At 38.5% G+C, this 17959-nt stretch overlaps 1 protein-coding gene across 5 annotated transcripts in view; it reads left to right on the top strand.

Moving 5' to 3' along the window:
* The window catches only part of MCC (MCC regulator of WNT signaling pathway), a 209939-nt gene that overhangs the window by 175685 nt on the left and 16295 nt on the right, over positions 1 to 17959 (top strand). For all 5 annotated transcript variants that reach the window (XM_032205497.1, XM_032205498.1, XM_032205499.1 and 2 more), the window contains 4 exons: positions 549 to 689; positions 2324 to 2424; positions 4925 to 5108; positions 12061 to 12295. In XM_032205497.1, the coding sequence (XP_032061388.1) occupies positions 549 to 689; positions 2324 to 2424; positions 4925 to 5108; positions 12061 to 12295 (661 nt within the window). The remainder of the gene's footprint in view (positions 1 to 548; positions 690 to 2323; positions 2425 to 4924; positions 5109 to 12060; positions 12296 to 17959) is intronic.

Here is a 17959-nt window from a genome sequence, read left to right as displayed (position 1 = left end):
TACCTCTTTAATCATGGCTAAAACTGTACTCTAAATGAAACAGTTACTCTGAACAGTCCAAAGAAAAGGGACATTTAGGTAGCTGTATAATCCCCACACACACCCACACATTGCATTAATGAACACAACACATAAAACAAGAAGCAAATGTGGTAACAGGACGTGAGGAATGGAGGCAGAAAGATTAAGGAAAACGTTAATAAAATAAAGATCATATGCGGTCTTGTGGCTACAAAATAAGGGTACAGCTTTCTGCTTGCTGCTGTTTCACTTACTTATGTTTATGTGGGTTATGTTTTACTTAGTAAATTTTACAGGAAAGAGATGAGAAGAGGCTGTCCAAAGAGAAGCAGATACCCTCTTGGCTCTTGCTATGGGACACAGAACTGATAGGTTTTGCTGTCATCATTGGTCTACTGCTGTCAATAGACCAAGTGGTCTTGTTCTTTTACATGGTCTTGTTGTTTTAAATTACAATTGTTTTAGAGTTTTCAGGACAGCGCCTGCAAGCTAAGCTTGGAGGTTGCCAATTAATTCCTTTTCAACAGCCGTATTGAGCACTTGAAGTCCCAGAATGACTTGTTGACAATAACACTGGAAGAGTGCAAGAGCAACGCTGAGAGGATGAGCATGCTTGTGGGAAAGTATGAGTCCAATGCCACAGCCCTCAGACTTGCGTTGCAATACAGGTATGTACTTATGCAGAGGGTGGCTCAGCCACAAAAAGGAGGAGCAGGGGAGATGTGATAGAATTCTCTGAGAGTTAAATTGTTGGTGTGCCATGGTAATGCTCTTAACTTTCGATTCCTCCCTGAAAAAAGTCCCGTTGGTTAAACTACTTGACAAACTACATAACTGAACTTATTGGTACAAGTGTATCTCAGCCCTAGTTCAGCATCAACAAACTCAATCTACTAGTTATATATGGATTTACCTTTTCATTTTCAAATAATGAATTAACATTTGAGACTGGGAAAATGTATTTATCTTTTGTACCTTTGTGCACACCTAGAACTACTATATATATATATATCTGGGAGGTGGGTGAAGGAAAAATTCAGATACTTGCTAGGAACTCATCATACTTGATGAACATTGCTAGTACTTTTTGTCATACAGCAGAAGGACTGATGATGACTGAACATCATGATTCTCTAAGTTGCATAACATATTCATAAGTGCAGTGTCTTGATCACTCAGATACCATCATGAGTAGCTTCAGACATTTCCTCTGAAAGCAGAGCATTTCCTAAGCAAAAATACTGAAAACCTCTCCTATGAAAGCAGAAGTGTTCCATTCCTTTCAGTTATGTGTAGGCGTGGGCTATATCTGCGGTTTCTGGTCGTAAGGCACAGCTATTAGTCTGTGTTTCTGTATTAGTCTTGCACCTTTTACAAGAACAGTGGACCAAGGAGTTTTACTGTACTCCATATAATTTAGAATGACTTTAGAGTCACTCAAAGTAACTCAGAGCGACTTTCCAAAATCAGTAAGAATTTTGCGTGAATTGCTTGGTATTTGATTACAAGTATCTAAATTTACTTTAAACTGTATATGAAAAGATGGCCTTACTCAACTCCAACTGCAACTAATTTAGAACAGGCACTTCTGGTCCTAGTAGAAATTGTGTACCTTTTAAAGAATGCATTCTGTCACTATCGGCCTTGGGCAAATTATAAGGAAATGTGAGTTGCAGATAGCTGTAGTCACGTATCTGTTCTCAAAAGCATTAAAATACAACAGGAACGAGTGGCTCACAACTCTGTATAGTATCTTTTGACTTGTATGGAGGAAAATCTTATAGCCAGGAAAGAAGTGTTTTTCTTATGTTTTCTTTTCTTCTTACTATACTTTGTGTAGAATTGTTCCATAATATATTATTGTTACATAGCACAGTATATTTATTATATATTATATATATTATATTATATAGTTATATAGTATAGTATAGAAAACTACATTTTATGTAGTAGGAAGGCCTGAAAAGAGTTTCTCAGAGGAATAATCTCAACCATCAGTCATATTACTAACTGTTTCAAACATGCTTCTGGAGACCTCCTCACATCAGGTCATTATCTTCCATTTTAACTTGTTAAATTACTTGAGGCCAGCCCGGGACCATCAGAAGGCAGGAGAGATTGTTGAGTGCTTGTGATAGAAGCCATGTATGTTATGTCTTTTAATATCTCAGCTGCTAGACTCAGGGTAGGGAATCACGTAGCTCAGGTACCTCTCTTTCAATGCTGATCATGGGTATTTTTCCCTTCCAAATTACAGATTCGGTTTGTGTGATTTGTTTTCCTCATTTGCTTTCTCTTTCAGTGAACAGTGCATAGAAGCATACGAGCTGCTGTTGGCACTGGCAGAAAGTGAGCAGAGTCTCATTCTTGGGCAGTTCAGAGCTGCAGGAGTTGGTTCTGTTGGTAAGATTTCAATGAGTCACTTTATTTACTGTATTTTTTTCTACGTTCATTAGCATTAGAGTTAGTTATAACAGCATGTCAACTCATGACCTGCCACTTAAAAAGGCTCTTTGCTCTTTTCTTGTTTTTGACTAAGTAAATAATTTTACACACTCAAAGAAAAATGGAAAATTGAGAGCGTGGAATGAAATCATAAAATTCAGCAGCAATTTAAATTAACCTGTGTGTGCTATTACAAGGAGATGCCTATTCTGGTAGAGCTGAGGCAGCTACAGTCATGCAACTGTACAGAGTGGAATAATTGATACTCCCGAGCATGTGTGGCTTAGGATCATACTACTATGGAAACTGCAAATACAGGTTTTGTTTCAACCAGCAACATTGACACCCCCTCCCCAAAGCTGAGTCTAGTCTGTTTAAAACTGGGGTAAAGACAATACAAAAGTAACATTTAGCGGTAAGGAGAAGCAAAAAAAATCTCTGGTTTTTCACTCTACATTTCAGCTTTGCTCTGAAATTGTTCACTTTTATACCTTATTGTACTGTGTTGTCTGGGATACTAGTCTATATGTTCTGGGTTTTACTTATTTTGTGGATAGTTAATTTTGAGGCTAGAGATTTGGTTTTTTGTTTGTTTGTTTTAGAATAGACTATTCTCTAATTAATAGAGTGAACCACTTTCATGGGTACTGTTCAGAAGTGTTTCAAACTTGACATTACTGATGTCTCTCTTTTACTGACAGAAAGAAGCATTCACACAGCAAATTTGAATCTGCATTTTACAGTCTCATTCCTCTTACTGTTAGGAGAAGGTAGTCATAGTAATCTTCAAGTAGGAAGAGGGGAAGCCCTCGGAGAGAGAATAGCTTTGCATGCTCGGCTGAGGCATAGTAACTGCACAGTTGAGGCAGTAATTTACAGCTCTAGCTTCTCAGGAATCACTGAAATGTAAACTAAAAGCTTTTAGGAGCGAAGTGACCATCTGGCTTTACAGCCACAAGACTGATGGGTACAGACTGTAGTTTCAGAAGGCTGTATGCACTCATCCCACAGTCGCTGTACTGTTAACCATTCAGCTTTTTCTGTGTCTCCTCTAGTGCTACAAGCAGGCCTTTGTGTAGTTGACTTTGCCTGTACAATACATGTCATGAAAAAAACAGCAGAGTGGATGTCTGACTTTTTCACCCACCTTTCTTCTAGAGTCTGGTTATTCCTCTTCACAATGTGGTTTTCCTGCAGGAAGTGACCAGGGGCCACATAGGTGACAGAAATCCTAGAAAGGAGAAATATTTTAGTTTTCAGTAGGGCATCATCTTACATGCATTTTATGAAAGAGAAGGTGTTTTTTATATAGGTGATTTTATATATGTGTCTGTTGACAACTATTAATTATTGCATTATCAGTTACAGCCCTGTGATAGGAATAGTGTCAATTTCATGCTACATAACACAGTTTTGAAGGAGGTTGTGTATGGTTTGTGTACCTTTATTAACTGTGAAATCTGATTTAAAAACATTTTGATGAAATAGCAGATTCTTTGTCTGAAGAGCAGACAAGTTTAATACCAACATCCATAAGTAGAAACTCATGGGAGGTGCTTCTGCATCACTTAGAGCTGTGCACGTCCAGCTGCTCCTAACAGAGCATTACAGTTATTTCTACTGCATGCACTTGACTTAGCAAGTGTGAAGTATGGGTAATTAGTCTTTGACTCAAATAAGGATGAAATGAAAGTCTGACATAGAGCAAGCTGTTGTTTGTTTATATTCTATGACATCTTTGCATTGCATTTGTTAAAGTTTGAATATATTGCATGTTTGTTCAGACTTTCAGTTTAGCCACAAGGTTGTGTTTCTTTACAGATTTGACTCCAGCTGCAGTTAGGACTACAAGGGTAGTGACTGTGGTGATTTCTGTCCTACCACTGCTGAAGGGATGGCTTAGCAGCTGCGTGGTCACTAGAAATTACAGCAAATCAATAAACAACAATGCTGGTGTTCTTTTGTTTTGGTATGCGTGTTTGTAAACTCTGAAAGGCTGCTTGTAAACAGTAAAGCAATCATTCCAGGTGGAAAAGGCTTGAGATAAAAGCATTTTGAGAAAAGGCACTGGAAATGGCTATGCTGTGAAACAGCAGTGAACTGCTTGGACTAAGAGTTGTAATTAGCCTGGTGGTTTTCCATTGTGTTATTAACTTGAGACTCCCAACTTAATCCTAATGTGCAAGGCATGTCCTTACAAACTGATGAGCTCACTAAGGTAAAACATCACTTAAGACAAGTACCTGGAGTTTACGGAGAGGAAGGAGGTCCATTCAGGCCAGAAACCCAGTTATCACTGATGATCACACAGAAGTGAAATTGCTTTTACATCACAGATTTGTAATTTATTAGCATTATTTTGGTATAGGCTGAGAATGCATGGAAACATCTCTACTCTTGCTGTAATTTTTATCACCTTCCTCAAAGCTCTGAAACTGTTTGTTTGTTTGAAAACTAGGGGACCAGACAGGTGATGAAAACATCACCCAGATGCTTAAGAGAGCTCATGACTGCAGGAAAACAGCTGAGAATGCAGCAAAAGCCTTGCTGATGAAACTAGATGGGAGCTGCGGGGGAGCCTATGCAATCACTGGCTGTAGCGTGCAGCCCTGGGAAAGCCTCTCATCCAACAGCCACACAAGGTAACTGCAACTCATCTGCTCTCCTAATCTCCAAGCATTTGATTTCAGGCCAAAAGTTATGTTTTATTATATTTGTTCAGCTACTTTCTTCACCTCAGTTTACTGAGTTCGTTGCTTTGGTTTTTCTAAGTTGTCATGGCTCAGTGGTCTAATTGTCTTTAGACTTTGAGCAACTGCAGCCAGAAGGTTTTGTTGCAAATGGGTGATTTGTAACTTTGATCTTCCTTATAAAGGGCAAAACCATTACATTTGTTTTACTTCAGTGACTTCCTTGCTGTTTTATTGAAACTTGGATTGTGTAATTCTTGTTCATATCTATTGTATAGAGATAGCATGTCTGTACAGAGAAACAGAGATCAGAAGTATGCTTCCACTGGGTTTCTTGCATGCTCAGGAGTCGTTTCTTAAACATAGCAAATCCAGCCGATTCATTTTAAAACACCTCCTCTCACTTCTCATTTCCCTTTGACCCCTAAAAACTCATACTTCCAATGCTGTTCCTCTGCATGTTAAATAGCAAATGAGCACTGTGAGCAACAGAGCAGATTCTTCCAGAAAAGGGCTGGATATTGCAGTTTTTCTGAAGACCTGTAAAACAATGAAACTTAAATGAGCTATTATTGCAGCAATGTTCTAGTTCAAATACATCTGCTAGCGGATTCATTTTGAGTCATTGCCTGCCTGCAGTGTAATTGTACTATGTGCAATGAATATGTGTGCATGTGTATGGATACAAAACTGGCAAGCATCCTGGGTAAATATAGATGAACATTTGTCTTTTTAAAAGTTATTTTGGTTCCTCAGATCCACTCTAAAAATTTATTTTAATTCAATTTCAGAGCCAGTTCTTTATTCAAATGCTGTCATTTTTTGTCACTCTTAGAAATTTTAGTACTATATCATTTCCTTTTCTTGCTGATATCGCCTCCAAAGGATCTTATTTCCTGCCATGTGACTAGCATGGAATAGTAAAAAATCAGCACAAAGATCCAAATCTGAGATAAACTTTAATACTTTATTTCAAGAAGTCTTATGACGCTCTATCAGTCCAAGAAAGCTGTATCTTTTTTTCAGAAATTAATATTGGCAGCATCTGTGCTTGTAACACATTGATCACTCTTCGTGCAAAAAGTATTGATCCACTTTAGAAAAAGGTTACAAAAAGCTGTTTCAAGTATTTGACTTGCCTTACTCTACGTGCACTTATGCCCTATCTACAGCTACATTTGAGCGTGTTGCAAGTGGCCACATGTGCAATATCTCTACCCAAGCTGAGCCTCTTTACCACTCTAATGTTTAAAAGGGTCATTTTCACTGGTTGATAACTACCTCAGTGTTTTTCTTCCTTGTGAGATGTCTAGTACGTAGTTGAGGCATAGGTGTTTGTTTTTTGTTTTTCTTTTTCGTGTTTGTTTTTTTTTTTTGGTTGGGTAGGTGGTTTTTTTTGTTTGTTAGTTTGTTTGTTTTTGTTTTTTTATTTAAACAATTTGTAGTTCCCAGTATAGAAAGGGGGAACTGTCAAGGGGGTAAAGGGGTGCTGTTTTTCTATTTGTTCTCTCAGCTTTTTGCTGGTGGCATTTTGTAGGTATATAGCCTTTTCAGTCTTTGCTTCGTTGAACATCACTTTTATTTTGTTGGGGGGGGGGGGGGGGGGGGGGGGGGATGATTGAAATGTGTTGGGGGGGGGGGAGGATGATTGAAATGTGTATGTGTTTGGGAATGAAAATCATCCCTCATGCTCTTTGTTTACAGTGAACTTCTGGAGGTCAGCTGGCACTATGTGTATGTGTGCATATAATGTTTTGGTTCAATCAATGAAGTTTCAGCAGAGTGTGCTTAAAATGGCATAAGATTTCAAATTTCATCAGTATAAACTGTGGAATAAAATGTAAAAGTGCAAATGTAAATGTGTTTTCTTGCAAGAGGGGTATCTTGTAGCTTGAGTCATTATCATTGTAGGATAAATTTTTCTGGTTTGAAGCAAGATACTGTACTGAATAAGGTAACAATTATTGTCTGCTTTGATATGTGTGGAACCTGGGAAAAGAAAGCTTCTTTCATTCAACCAAGGGGCACAGAGCAAGTCAGGAATTTTTCATATGGACATCTTGATCTGATCACTAGTTAGATATTTCTGCCCCTCCCCTTCCCTCTGCTCCCAGATTGATTTTTCTTTGTCTAAACAAAAAGTTTAGTGAAAACATTTCTGAAACTCTAGCTCCTGCATGAAATACAATTCATCATCTGTCCTTCTGTTGTGTTCAAATGATACGAAAGAGGTGTTTTCAGTTTTCTCACTCCTGTGGATCTTGTCTCAGAAGAGAAGCATTCCCTCTTCAGCTTACAGATACCTGACACCTTTGTGGCAACCCATAGATGGAAAATCTGTCTTGTTTCAAAGGGCACATGCTTTCTGTATTTATGTCAGTGAATGTGCTATCTCAGTTTTAAAGAATTTAAGATTTTCTCTTTAAATCTCCTCTCCCTGTCATTCTGGATCCTTTTTTCTCTTCTCTCTAGGACCTTTCTTGTGGTTTTTTTGGTGTTACCCTGCCTATATTGCCAGCTCTCTCAATCCATACATATGTGCTTCCTTGTCGCTTGGCTCCCTGCTGCTCTAGACAGACATCCCATCGCCACAGACTTTCAGCCCTCTGTGATTCTTCTGTACTGATGGTTTCCATTTCCATTTCCTTTTCTTTTCCACTGCAATAACAATCAAGACAAAGATAGGAGGACACACTCTGGATTTCTAACTGTTCCTGCAGGCTTAACATTTTTTATTTGTTTTAAAGAACTTGTCAGTCTATAAAACTGGGGAGTAGAACAAGCCCACATTACTAGTAAGTGCTGTGTGAACCAACATTTGGGGACCACTGCACTTAAATGAAAACACTTTTACATCATGTGGTGCAAATGCACTCTGAATCTGCAAGACTGATCTTTTGCTGTAACTGTTGTAGTGTTGCAGGCTTTTAGTCGCAGACATGCATTGCTACCTTTTCCCTTTGTAACCAAGTGAGTAGAGGGGGACGAGGTGATGAAAACCCTCCTTCACTGAGAACTGTGACAAGTGAATAATTCTCCCTGCTGTTTGAAATCCCGTAGAATAGGCACTTATAATGGAAGTGTTGACCCATCTTTAGCTTTGGCATTTCGAATGTGATTCTGAATGTCAAATCGCTGAACACATTACTGAGAAAAAATGCTTGGTGAGCCACCAGTGACAAGTGTTTAAAGACTGTAAAAGGGAGCAACTGAAATGAAATGAAAGGGCATTGCAGAGGTTGTTACTGGTGAAGTGAATAAAAATAATAGCAAGCATCTCAATTCATTTGACTGGCAGCAGCACAACAATGTTGCCAATTAATTTTTGAAAATAGAAATAGGTCTGTGGTGTAGTTTGAAGTCATAATTACTTTAATGGACAGAAAGTAACTGTGGAACATGCATACATGCATTGCCAACAAGGCTTGACTGATTGCACCTTAAAAAAAAAAAAAAAAAAGGGAAACAAAAGAGAAAAATAGCAATTGTAATACCAAATGAAAATGATGGGGTTTATTCCATGCATTGCTAGTGACCCTGACCTTACATCTGGATTCACAGCAGGCAAAATCTTCCCTCTTACATGCAAAGGGAATCCTTGTCAGTATGATGTAGTGTCACAGAATACCTGAACACAGCCAAATACTTGGTGTCACAGAATGCCTGGACACTCTACCCCTCATCAGAATCACCTGGGATTTCAGATAAGAAATCTTTAAAATTTCAGATAATTATCTTGTCTAAAATGTGGAAATAAGTTATTTAGAAATATTCTAACAGTTATCTTAATGTTATCTATGTAACATCTATCTGTCTATCTAAATCAGTCCTTCAAAAGGAGTGAGGGCAGATGCACCAAAGGTTCAGATTTTAGCCTTACGTACTGTTGTTTGTATTTTGACTGGTTGTAGTATTTTTCAGTTTTTCTGAAAGTTATTGTTCTTCAGCATTGTGCTGTTTCAGACCTCAAGCCACAAGATTCACACAGAAGATGGCTGGCTTATGCATGCTTTGTACCCATCAAATTTATTCTTTGAAGTGTAAGGTTGTGTGTAGACATCCAAGCAAGTATTGTGGATTCAATACTGACAGCATTATTTTAGTTCTGTCAGCTTTGTATTATCTACACTATTGTTGAATTGCAAATTTATTTATTAACTTGATTATTAATATATTAACTACACGTTTTATGGACAAAATTCTGTAGTATAAAAAAGTTATTCGCTCAGTGACACTTTGGGGAGAAGACTTGTTCATTACCATGTACTGCATTTCTATACAGACACACGCACATAAGCCAGCAAATAAAACTGCACGTCGTACCACACCAGCATGCATTCTGCTGGTCTGATTTCCTTTGTCCCGACTGCCATTAGAAGGGAACGCAGGATCTGAAATTCAGGATCGTGTGCTCACCAGCTGTGGACCCTTCAAAAGACCAGCAATGGGCTAGCATTCCGTCTGTGGAGAGACGTATGGTAGGGCTTTTAGGGGAACACACCCAGGCAGAGCTGTGCTGTGGGAGTTCAGAAGCACTGCAGTGCTGTTGCAGTTGCTCATGACGTAGTCCTGATTTCACAACTGTTCAAAGTGGGCTTTGCACCCTGCCTCTCTGCTTCCCATTCTGCTTCCTTGCCTCTGCGCGGGGGCTTGCTGCTAAATGCAAGGGTAGAAGGAAGGTTCTTGTCCCTCATTGTGCTGGCTGAGAAAGCTTCCCCATTAAACTCCCTTCACCTTATTTTTTTGTTTTTATTAAAAAAAAAGAAAAAAGAAAAAAAGAAAAAGAAAAAAAAAAAAAGAAGAAGAAGAAGAAGAAGACCTTGCTAGCAATTCACCGGAGGAGCCAGCTCAGCTGCAGACAGGCAGGCAGGCAGGCAGCCAGGACTGAAGTAAAAGCAGCCTGAGTATCCCTGGCAGCAACCCAGACTGTCTTCCTTAGTTTGGACTGCACTCCCCTAAGATATACTTGCACAGCCGTAGGTCTTTAAGGGCCAAAATCTGTGACTGTCCAGTATGATTTTCAACTTAACACAACAATAGATTTATCAACATTTTTGCTTGTGTTTCATTCCCAGCAGGAGAGGTAGATTTTCTTTACAAGTGAAAAAAAAACTAAGAGGAGCTCTTTGTGTCCCAAGATTTGAAGCCTGTGTAGACTTTCAAAGCTGTCCTTTCTCCAGCAACAGCTGTTTTACATTTAATCCAGAAAAGCTGTGCAATTTTTGTCTTTGGGTGCGGAGGAAACTTGCAACATGACTTCAGTATAGAATAAATGTTTCTCACATTGTCTACCCCCATGATTTTTACATCAGTGTCTACTTATGAGAGGTGCCAGTGGATTTAGCAAAGCAAGGCTTATGAAGTGTTTCAAGATTCTCTAATAAAGAGCACATACGAAAAAAAAATGTTTCAAACTGAGTTTCTATGCAGCCAAGGTACTGGGTGTTTTGTGTTTCATGGTAGATGGAAATCAATGAAAACAAAAGCAAAGACCAGTTTACCCGCATTGTGGTAAATGTGGCACCTGTAAGGAAAAATAAATAAATAAATAAAAAGGAATAATGGGAAATTGTTAGAGGACTGTAGGAAAGGAGTGCAATGCAATATTTCATGACGGGAAAAGATTTTGAGAAATCTTTGTAGACCTGCCAACTCTCCATCTCCTCCAAGATTGTGCTTGGAATGTGTGGAAAGATTAGCAATTATTTCAGGCACTTAAAAATCAGTGCAGCTTTAGCTGAAGTAGAACTGAAAGAAACGAAAAGAAATCAAGCCTATCTTCATAGGCTTTCCATTTTTCACATGCATAAGATATTTTAGGACATCATCCTGACTCTCACAGCACGTAGCGGGTGGGGCTTCTTTTCTTCCTACAAAAATGTTGAACAGCAGTGCAATTTGATACAGAAAGTGATTTATTCCCCTGCTGATAACTGAGATCATCGAGCATTCCAGACAAACACAGTTAATGGATGACTTATCCCTCACCCGGCAGCTGATTACAGGACCTCAGGAGACAGCAGGCAGCTTTGAGTGAGGTTATAGAAACAACACAGCATTTTATTTTCCTTTTAGTGTTATTGCAACTGTATTGAGCCCTGGAATGCTACAGCTGTATCAGTCTTGGCTCCCTACAGCATTGGCAAGCTTGTCGGTGGGGAGGCAGCACTGAGACACCTTTGCTCTTACCAAGACCTTAGTTATCCCTTTCTGTAATCTCTTCATAAACATTTGTGGGGCAGTCGTTTGTTTGAAACCATGCCCATAGAAAAATTCTGGCAAGTCTGGTGATGATTTTTTACTTAAAATACTGCTGAATTATGACTTTAAGCCTCTCTGAACCTAAAAAAATGTCAGTATACTGTGGAATCTACCTTAACATGGATAGAAAGATGCTAGCACCTGGTGGATTTTTTCTTAGATTGATTCCTATAACTGTCTGTTAAGAAATACGTGACTTGGTAACTGGTATTGCCATCAGCAGATAAAAATGAGGAGAGGGCTGATTCTTTTTTCTCATCAGATGTTTCTTCCCAAAAAAGATGAATACTCAGTGGCTGAGCAGCAGAGAGAAACTTGCTCTGCTAGGGTATTGCAGAGAAATCTTAAAACACTCATTTCAGAAGACACCGTTCTCTAAAAAGTAATTCAGTTACATCTCAGTAGATATCTGGCTTTTCAGAGAAGTTGTCACATGATCTGATTCTTTCATGCAGCTTAGAGAATTAATTTATTTTCTGAATTTAGCACACCCCTCTGCATCTTCTGAATATTGCATCATCCAGTCCGCAGTACGTGTCCTTTCTGTGAACTTCTAAGTAAGACTCACATGTTCATGTTGGGAGAGTGATATAAAAATACAAATTTTGTTCCTAATTTTTAATACTGTTTTTTCTCTTTCTAGTACTACAAGCTCAACTGCAAGCAGTTGTGATACAGAGTTTACAAAGGAGGATGAGCAGCGGTTGAAGGATTACATCCAACAGTTGAAAAATGACAGGGCAGCAGTGAAACTAACAATGCTGGAGCTGGAGAGTATCCACATTGATCCCCTTAGTTATGACGTTAAACCTCGTGGAGACAGCCAGAGGCTAGACCTGGAAAATGCAGTCTTGATGCAGGAACTTATGGCAATGAAGGTAATTTAATTATGTGCAACAGGCTAACTGCATTGCTGACAATGCCCCTGTGCTACAAAACAAGCTAAGAGGAGGGAGGCACTTACAGGGATTGCTGGGTAACAAGGGGTTACTTTGTTGAAGCGAACAATCAGGGCTGAAAATCCAGGAGTCAGACAGTGACAGAAGGCAGTGCATTAGCAATGACGAGATATGGGTGTTTTGAATTAGGCGAAGACTTCATCCGTGGCTCTAAAGTTGGAATGTTCTCCTTGACAAACCAGATGCTCTCTCTAAGAGATGCGGCAGTTGAATCGCTTGAGGGTGACCAAAAGCATGATGCAGCACTTCCCAAGAGACTGTTCATTACTTCACTTACTTGCGTGCAAATGTGCATCTTAAATATTTGTGAACTGAAGCAAAACAAATTCCCTCCTTTTAATATTGCTGTGGGAGGAAGAATGGTCTGTCAGAAGCTATCATCCATAGTGCTTTACGCAGTCACAGCTCCAGAGCTGTTCTAGACAGCATGTTGCAATTAGTAGCTCAGGTTGTATTGTAGCTGGAGCAAAGAGCGGAAGTTGTAATGACTAACAGGAACAGAGGTTTTAGGAGAAAACTCCAGTCCGTTGAGCCTGCTTTGCATGCCCAGTTGTAAAGGTGGGATGTAGACAAACTGGTCTTTACTCACCAGGTACAAAACTTATAGCACTTTAAACCTGATTTCTGTATTGACTTTGTAAATTGAGAGGTGAACTAAAACATAGCATCATATTAAAGGGAATGTAACCATGTGTCTGCATTTGGAAGTTGTCTGGTTTTGGTTCAGTTCAGGTAAGTCTAATTTCTGCTTGTTGGCAAGTCATATTTTAGTCAACTACTGGCAGGTGTGTCAGTTAGAGCGTCATCTGGGGCAGCAAATCCTGATAGCTTTATAAGTTTGTAAAGCTATGGATTTTTGTTTAGGTCTCTTAGTGCTGGCTTACTGGTGGCATAGTAATGACAATTATATTCTTAGTGGCACTGCCCTTCCATCTGCTGACAATATAGCATTGCAGTAGTACATGTGGTATTTGTAGTCAAGAAAAATAGAAACTACCTGATACTAGTCAGAAATTTTAAAAATCAACAGTGTGAATATATTATGGCCAACAGGAATATATTCCCCATAATGAAAGTTATGTGAGTTGTACTAAAAGACATTTGTAGGTCATTAGACATTATTGTACATTTCAGGCATCACACTTCCTTCTCTTCTTTTGCCTCCAGATCTTCACTGAAACTTCTTGTACACTATTGTTACCTCTGTTTTTAAACCAGTTAGTAAGGGCAAACTGCAGAGCTATCCCTTGTGATTACTGCCCGTGCATTCCCCTATCGTGACGAGAACACCCACAGTTCCATATTAATTCTGGCACTGTTCTGAGTGCTGGTAATCCTTTAATTCTCTAAACAATCATCTAACTTGCTTTTGACATAAGGTGTCCACCCATAACTTTTGGCTGCACATAGCACACTGGGTTTTCAATGCAGGAATTGTTTCCAGAAGAAGTCATCTTTCTTCTTGATTGTTTCAGTGCAGTGCATACTGGAATAGATGCTCATCTCTGTGCCAAGCTAAATGTATGGGCAGGACTCACAAACAGGCTTTGAGACTTTCAGAGTGTAGTATTTTATCTATTATTTGGAGCATGTAGTTTATACAGAATAGTATACATCTGCTTTCTTCTTTAAGTTGAAGCAGATGTACCCATCTGTGCTTCATCATGAGCATCTCTTTATCTGTTTCCTCTCTCCCACATTCTTAGCAAAGATGATACAGCTTGATTGAGCTGCTCAAGGATTTGCTGTGTTGTTGAGTCTTATGACCTGCTGCTTGGTTCTTGAAACTTGCATTTGCTTAGCATCTCTGCTGCACCTTCTGTCAACTTTCATTTACAACTCACAGTAAAACTGATCACTGCATCAGTTATATTGCTTCTTGCATCTATGCTAATGAAATTCTGATAATACTTTTACACCATTTGTTCTTTATTACCGATGAAGCAGATCCACAAAAGGATGGGTTGGAGCTGGTGTTTGGAAGCCTCATATTTTGTTCTGTTCTTCTGTTGCCTTGTTTATTTTTTTTAACTGATCCAGAGTCTAAGACGTAGTGGTCCACTAGTGCTTCTGTGAAATCCACATCTTTGCTTCAAGCAATAATTAGCCATGTTTCCAAATATATTCCTGTATGTGGTTTGTCGTCATTCTGTGGGTCTTGTATTGAGGTCAGTTGTTTTTATGCCCCATTTAGCAAAAAGATTACTTCTGATGAGTGTAAATAATTCTTGGTCTGTAGTCTTTCTGCATTTCAAAGTACATATAACCTATTTAAGAAGACTCCACTTTCTACACAGATAATTTTCCTCTTTTGTGTACAAGAGGTGATAATATTGCTTTGAGATTAGTCTACTCTTTGCTGAAAATGTTAAAAATACTTTTGTCCACCTTTGTTACAACATTTAGCACTCTTAGACACGTTTATAGTAAAGTACACTTAACCAGAACACCACTTTTATCCAATCCAATACTTGTTTTTCTTCTGAAAGATTTCACCTCGTGTACAGTGATCCACTTGGCATCCCTGTTCATGAATTCCAGAACTTTTTGCCACATAAGGATCCTCACAGTTTTATTCTTTTGATGTGACTACATCCAACACAAATTTTAATTTGGAGGATGATGTGGTGTTGCTGATTATATTGAGTTGGGATATTTCATTCTCATTCTAGTTTTCACCCCAATTCAAAACTGGAATATGGCTACAAATAAAAAATATACATAATTCAGTGGATTAGTTCTGAAGTGAGTGATTTGTCACTTGAAGCTCATGAAGTTGTGTGGGTTACCCAAGTTGTCTTCAATCATCTGGAAGAGCAACAGCTGTCCACCTCCTCCTTCAGTGTTTCATTTTGTACGGGCCACTTTTGCGTCAGGTCCATGCTATGAAGAAGCTGCTACATTAAATTACACAATAATTCACTAGCATCCTGTAATTAAAAACAAAACAAAACAAAGCAGGGTAGTAGATATGCAAAGGCTATACTGTCATTGAAATGAAACTTGGACGTTATCTTAGAAAATATATTTTCATAGAACAATTATTGTGTATGTAAAGGCTAATTATCTCTTTATTTAAACTAGAGTTACTTAATTTTTTCCACGTGGAATCTTACAAGTTGTCACCCTGTCTCACAGATTTTAAGTGTCAATACCGGAATCTTCAGGTGTAGTTTTAGTTTTAAATTTCAACCTTACCATTGCATCCAATTCTGTTCCTTTCAATTATTCCACTTTACCCTTTCTTTCTCTTTGCATCTCTTCTTCAAGGTCCCATTTCCTTGAGAGGAGAAAACTAATGGATAGGGGGGGCATTTGGGGAGTTCGTATTTCTCTTGTGACAGGATACAAATTTGTGAACTCCCAGTGACTGTGTGATGATCTAAGCGTACTGTCTTCATAAAAGAAGTAATTAACCCACCATTGATCCTCAGATTTGTTCTTAGCTAAGTACAAACAAACATCCAGTTTTTAAGTAAAAGCTCAAGTGATGAATAAAATAAGTTCCATAGATCCATTGTTCCAGAGGTTAAATTTTCCTTCTTCTTTTAGAACACTGATGTCCCTTTTTTCTAGGCTAAATCTGCCTAGCTTCATCTTCTAGTCTTGGAAGATTGTGTCATGTCCCTCCCATGTAGATTGACTGTACCCCTCTGTCAAGAATATTTTCTGTTCACCTAAGTGCCAAAATACTCTGCTTAAATTACTTCTCAGCATTCACTGAACAGGCTAAGTAGATTAATGGCTTTGGAAATAGAGGATTAAGAAGCTAAATGCATATGCTTTAAGTATACCAGACAATCCAGTTAAGTTGCTATAACTAAGTTGCCTCATCATTATTTACATTTTTACTGTTCACAAGGGAAATTAATGTTAATTTTGCCTAACATTTAAATTTCTGTAAACCACATAGAATGAAACAGATTGTGTTTCTAACTTTCAATCCACAAACAAGTAGATGAAAAACTGAATGATTTTAAAGCTCATAAAACCTTTCTAAGCCTGAGGGTTTTTAGGATGTCAATCTTATTTTTGCATGGATGGTATTTCTGAACAAGGCAGTGATTACCTTGGCTACAGTATGCTCTCTGTAACTGTACTATACATGTATGCACTGTCTACATTTAAACCAGACAATGAATTTCTGTTAGGAACACGTTTCCTTCTACAGAAAAAATCTGTATAGGTCTTGACATTGTTTATATAATCTTCCTTAATAACAGTTATCTTACAAAGAGAATTATTTCTGAAGAATGAGACAAGGCACCTGAGATACTCTATTCTTGTGACTAGAATATGTATTTCAGTTAAAAATTATTAAAAAAAAAAAAAAGTAGTGATTTGTTTTTAGGCTGGGCATCCAACAAGAAACTTCCTTCTTTCAGAGAAGTTACAAAGTGAACAAGTTTGTACTGAGCTGTGTTACTGCATGAAATCACCATTAACATGTGGGATGGACTAGAGCTTGCCATGACCTAATAATGAGAATGTGATTCTGACTTTTGTTGTTATTTTGAGGGTCTTTTGTGTATTCAATGGTGTGGTTTGTTTATTTATTTATTGAATATAATCTGCATTAAGTTTTAGGGCTATTTCTCTAAAGGCTTTGTGGTGCTGGGTTTTCATGAGTTCAGAATAATAAGGCATTCCATGGAAGAAACGTTTCTGAAGAGTCCTTAAACACCAAGGGCCTTCTTACTCAGACAGCTCGTTTGCTGCAGTTCATGGGAGGTTGGGAGCAAGTGCTGAAAGAAGGGTCACCTCACTCATGCCTTGTTCTTACGCTTCTTCCCAGTCACTGTCAGAGTAGATGTTAGAGTAGACGTAACTTAGCAGTTGTGTTATAATAGCAAAAATATCAGAATGGTAGATCAATTGCACACAAGAACTAGCTTTCAGAATTGAGTTTCCTTTTATGAGGTACCAGTATCCATTTTCTGTGGATAATATTTATGGAAGAATAATAGAGTGCAGTTTTGTGACCATCCAGTTGTATATAGTTGGGATTCTGGCCGTCTAGAGAAGGAATATTAAAAATAGATATCTGATGATGCCATACTCAGTTGCCCTTTTTAATTAACTTGTTCTACTGCAGAGGCTACTAGTGTGAGGCAGGAATACGTCATCTGTGTTTGATGTCCTAGTCCCTCAAACATATTCCATTGTAAGGAGATAAACCAACTCTAATTCTTATGTATCAATAAAAAAAAAATGGATTCTGTCATTTAGGGAGCTGTTTGATGAGCAGATCAGACACTCCTGTTCTTAGCCAGGATGAAGGGCGAGGTAGAAGTGCAAGGTAGAACAAAAGAAACTTCAGCAGCTGTTGGCAACCCTCTCAGATCCCCAAAACTCTAATTCAGGCATCACGTTATATCTGAGACAGATGGAGGGACGACCTCAGGGTACTAACTCTTAAAACATAGTGGCCTTCTGACAAATAGGGCGTGCAGTCATAAAAAGGCTTCTGGATGCTGACAGTGTTCTTCATGGAAAGAACACTCAAGCAATGGAAGTGGAAGAATGCTTTGTTTGATCTTACCTTCTTTGTATTTAGTCCCATGAAACATCATGCTGTTAATG

This window comes from Aythya fuligula, chromosome Z (assembly GCF_009819795.1).
Source record: "Aythya fuligula isolate bAytFul2 chromosome Z, bAytFul2.pri, whole genome shotgun sequence".
In the NCBI taxonomy this organism is placed as follows: Eukaryota; Metazoa; Chordata; class Aves; order Anseriformes; family Anatidae; genus Aythya; species Aythya fuligula.
This window is presented reverse-complemented; position numbering and strand designations above follow the sequence as displayed.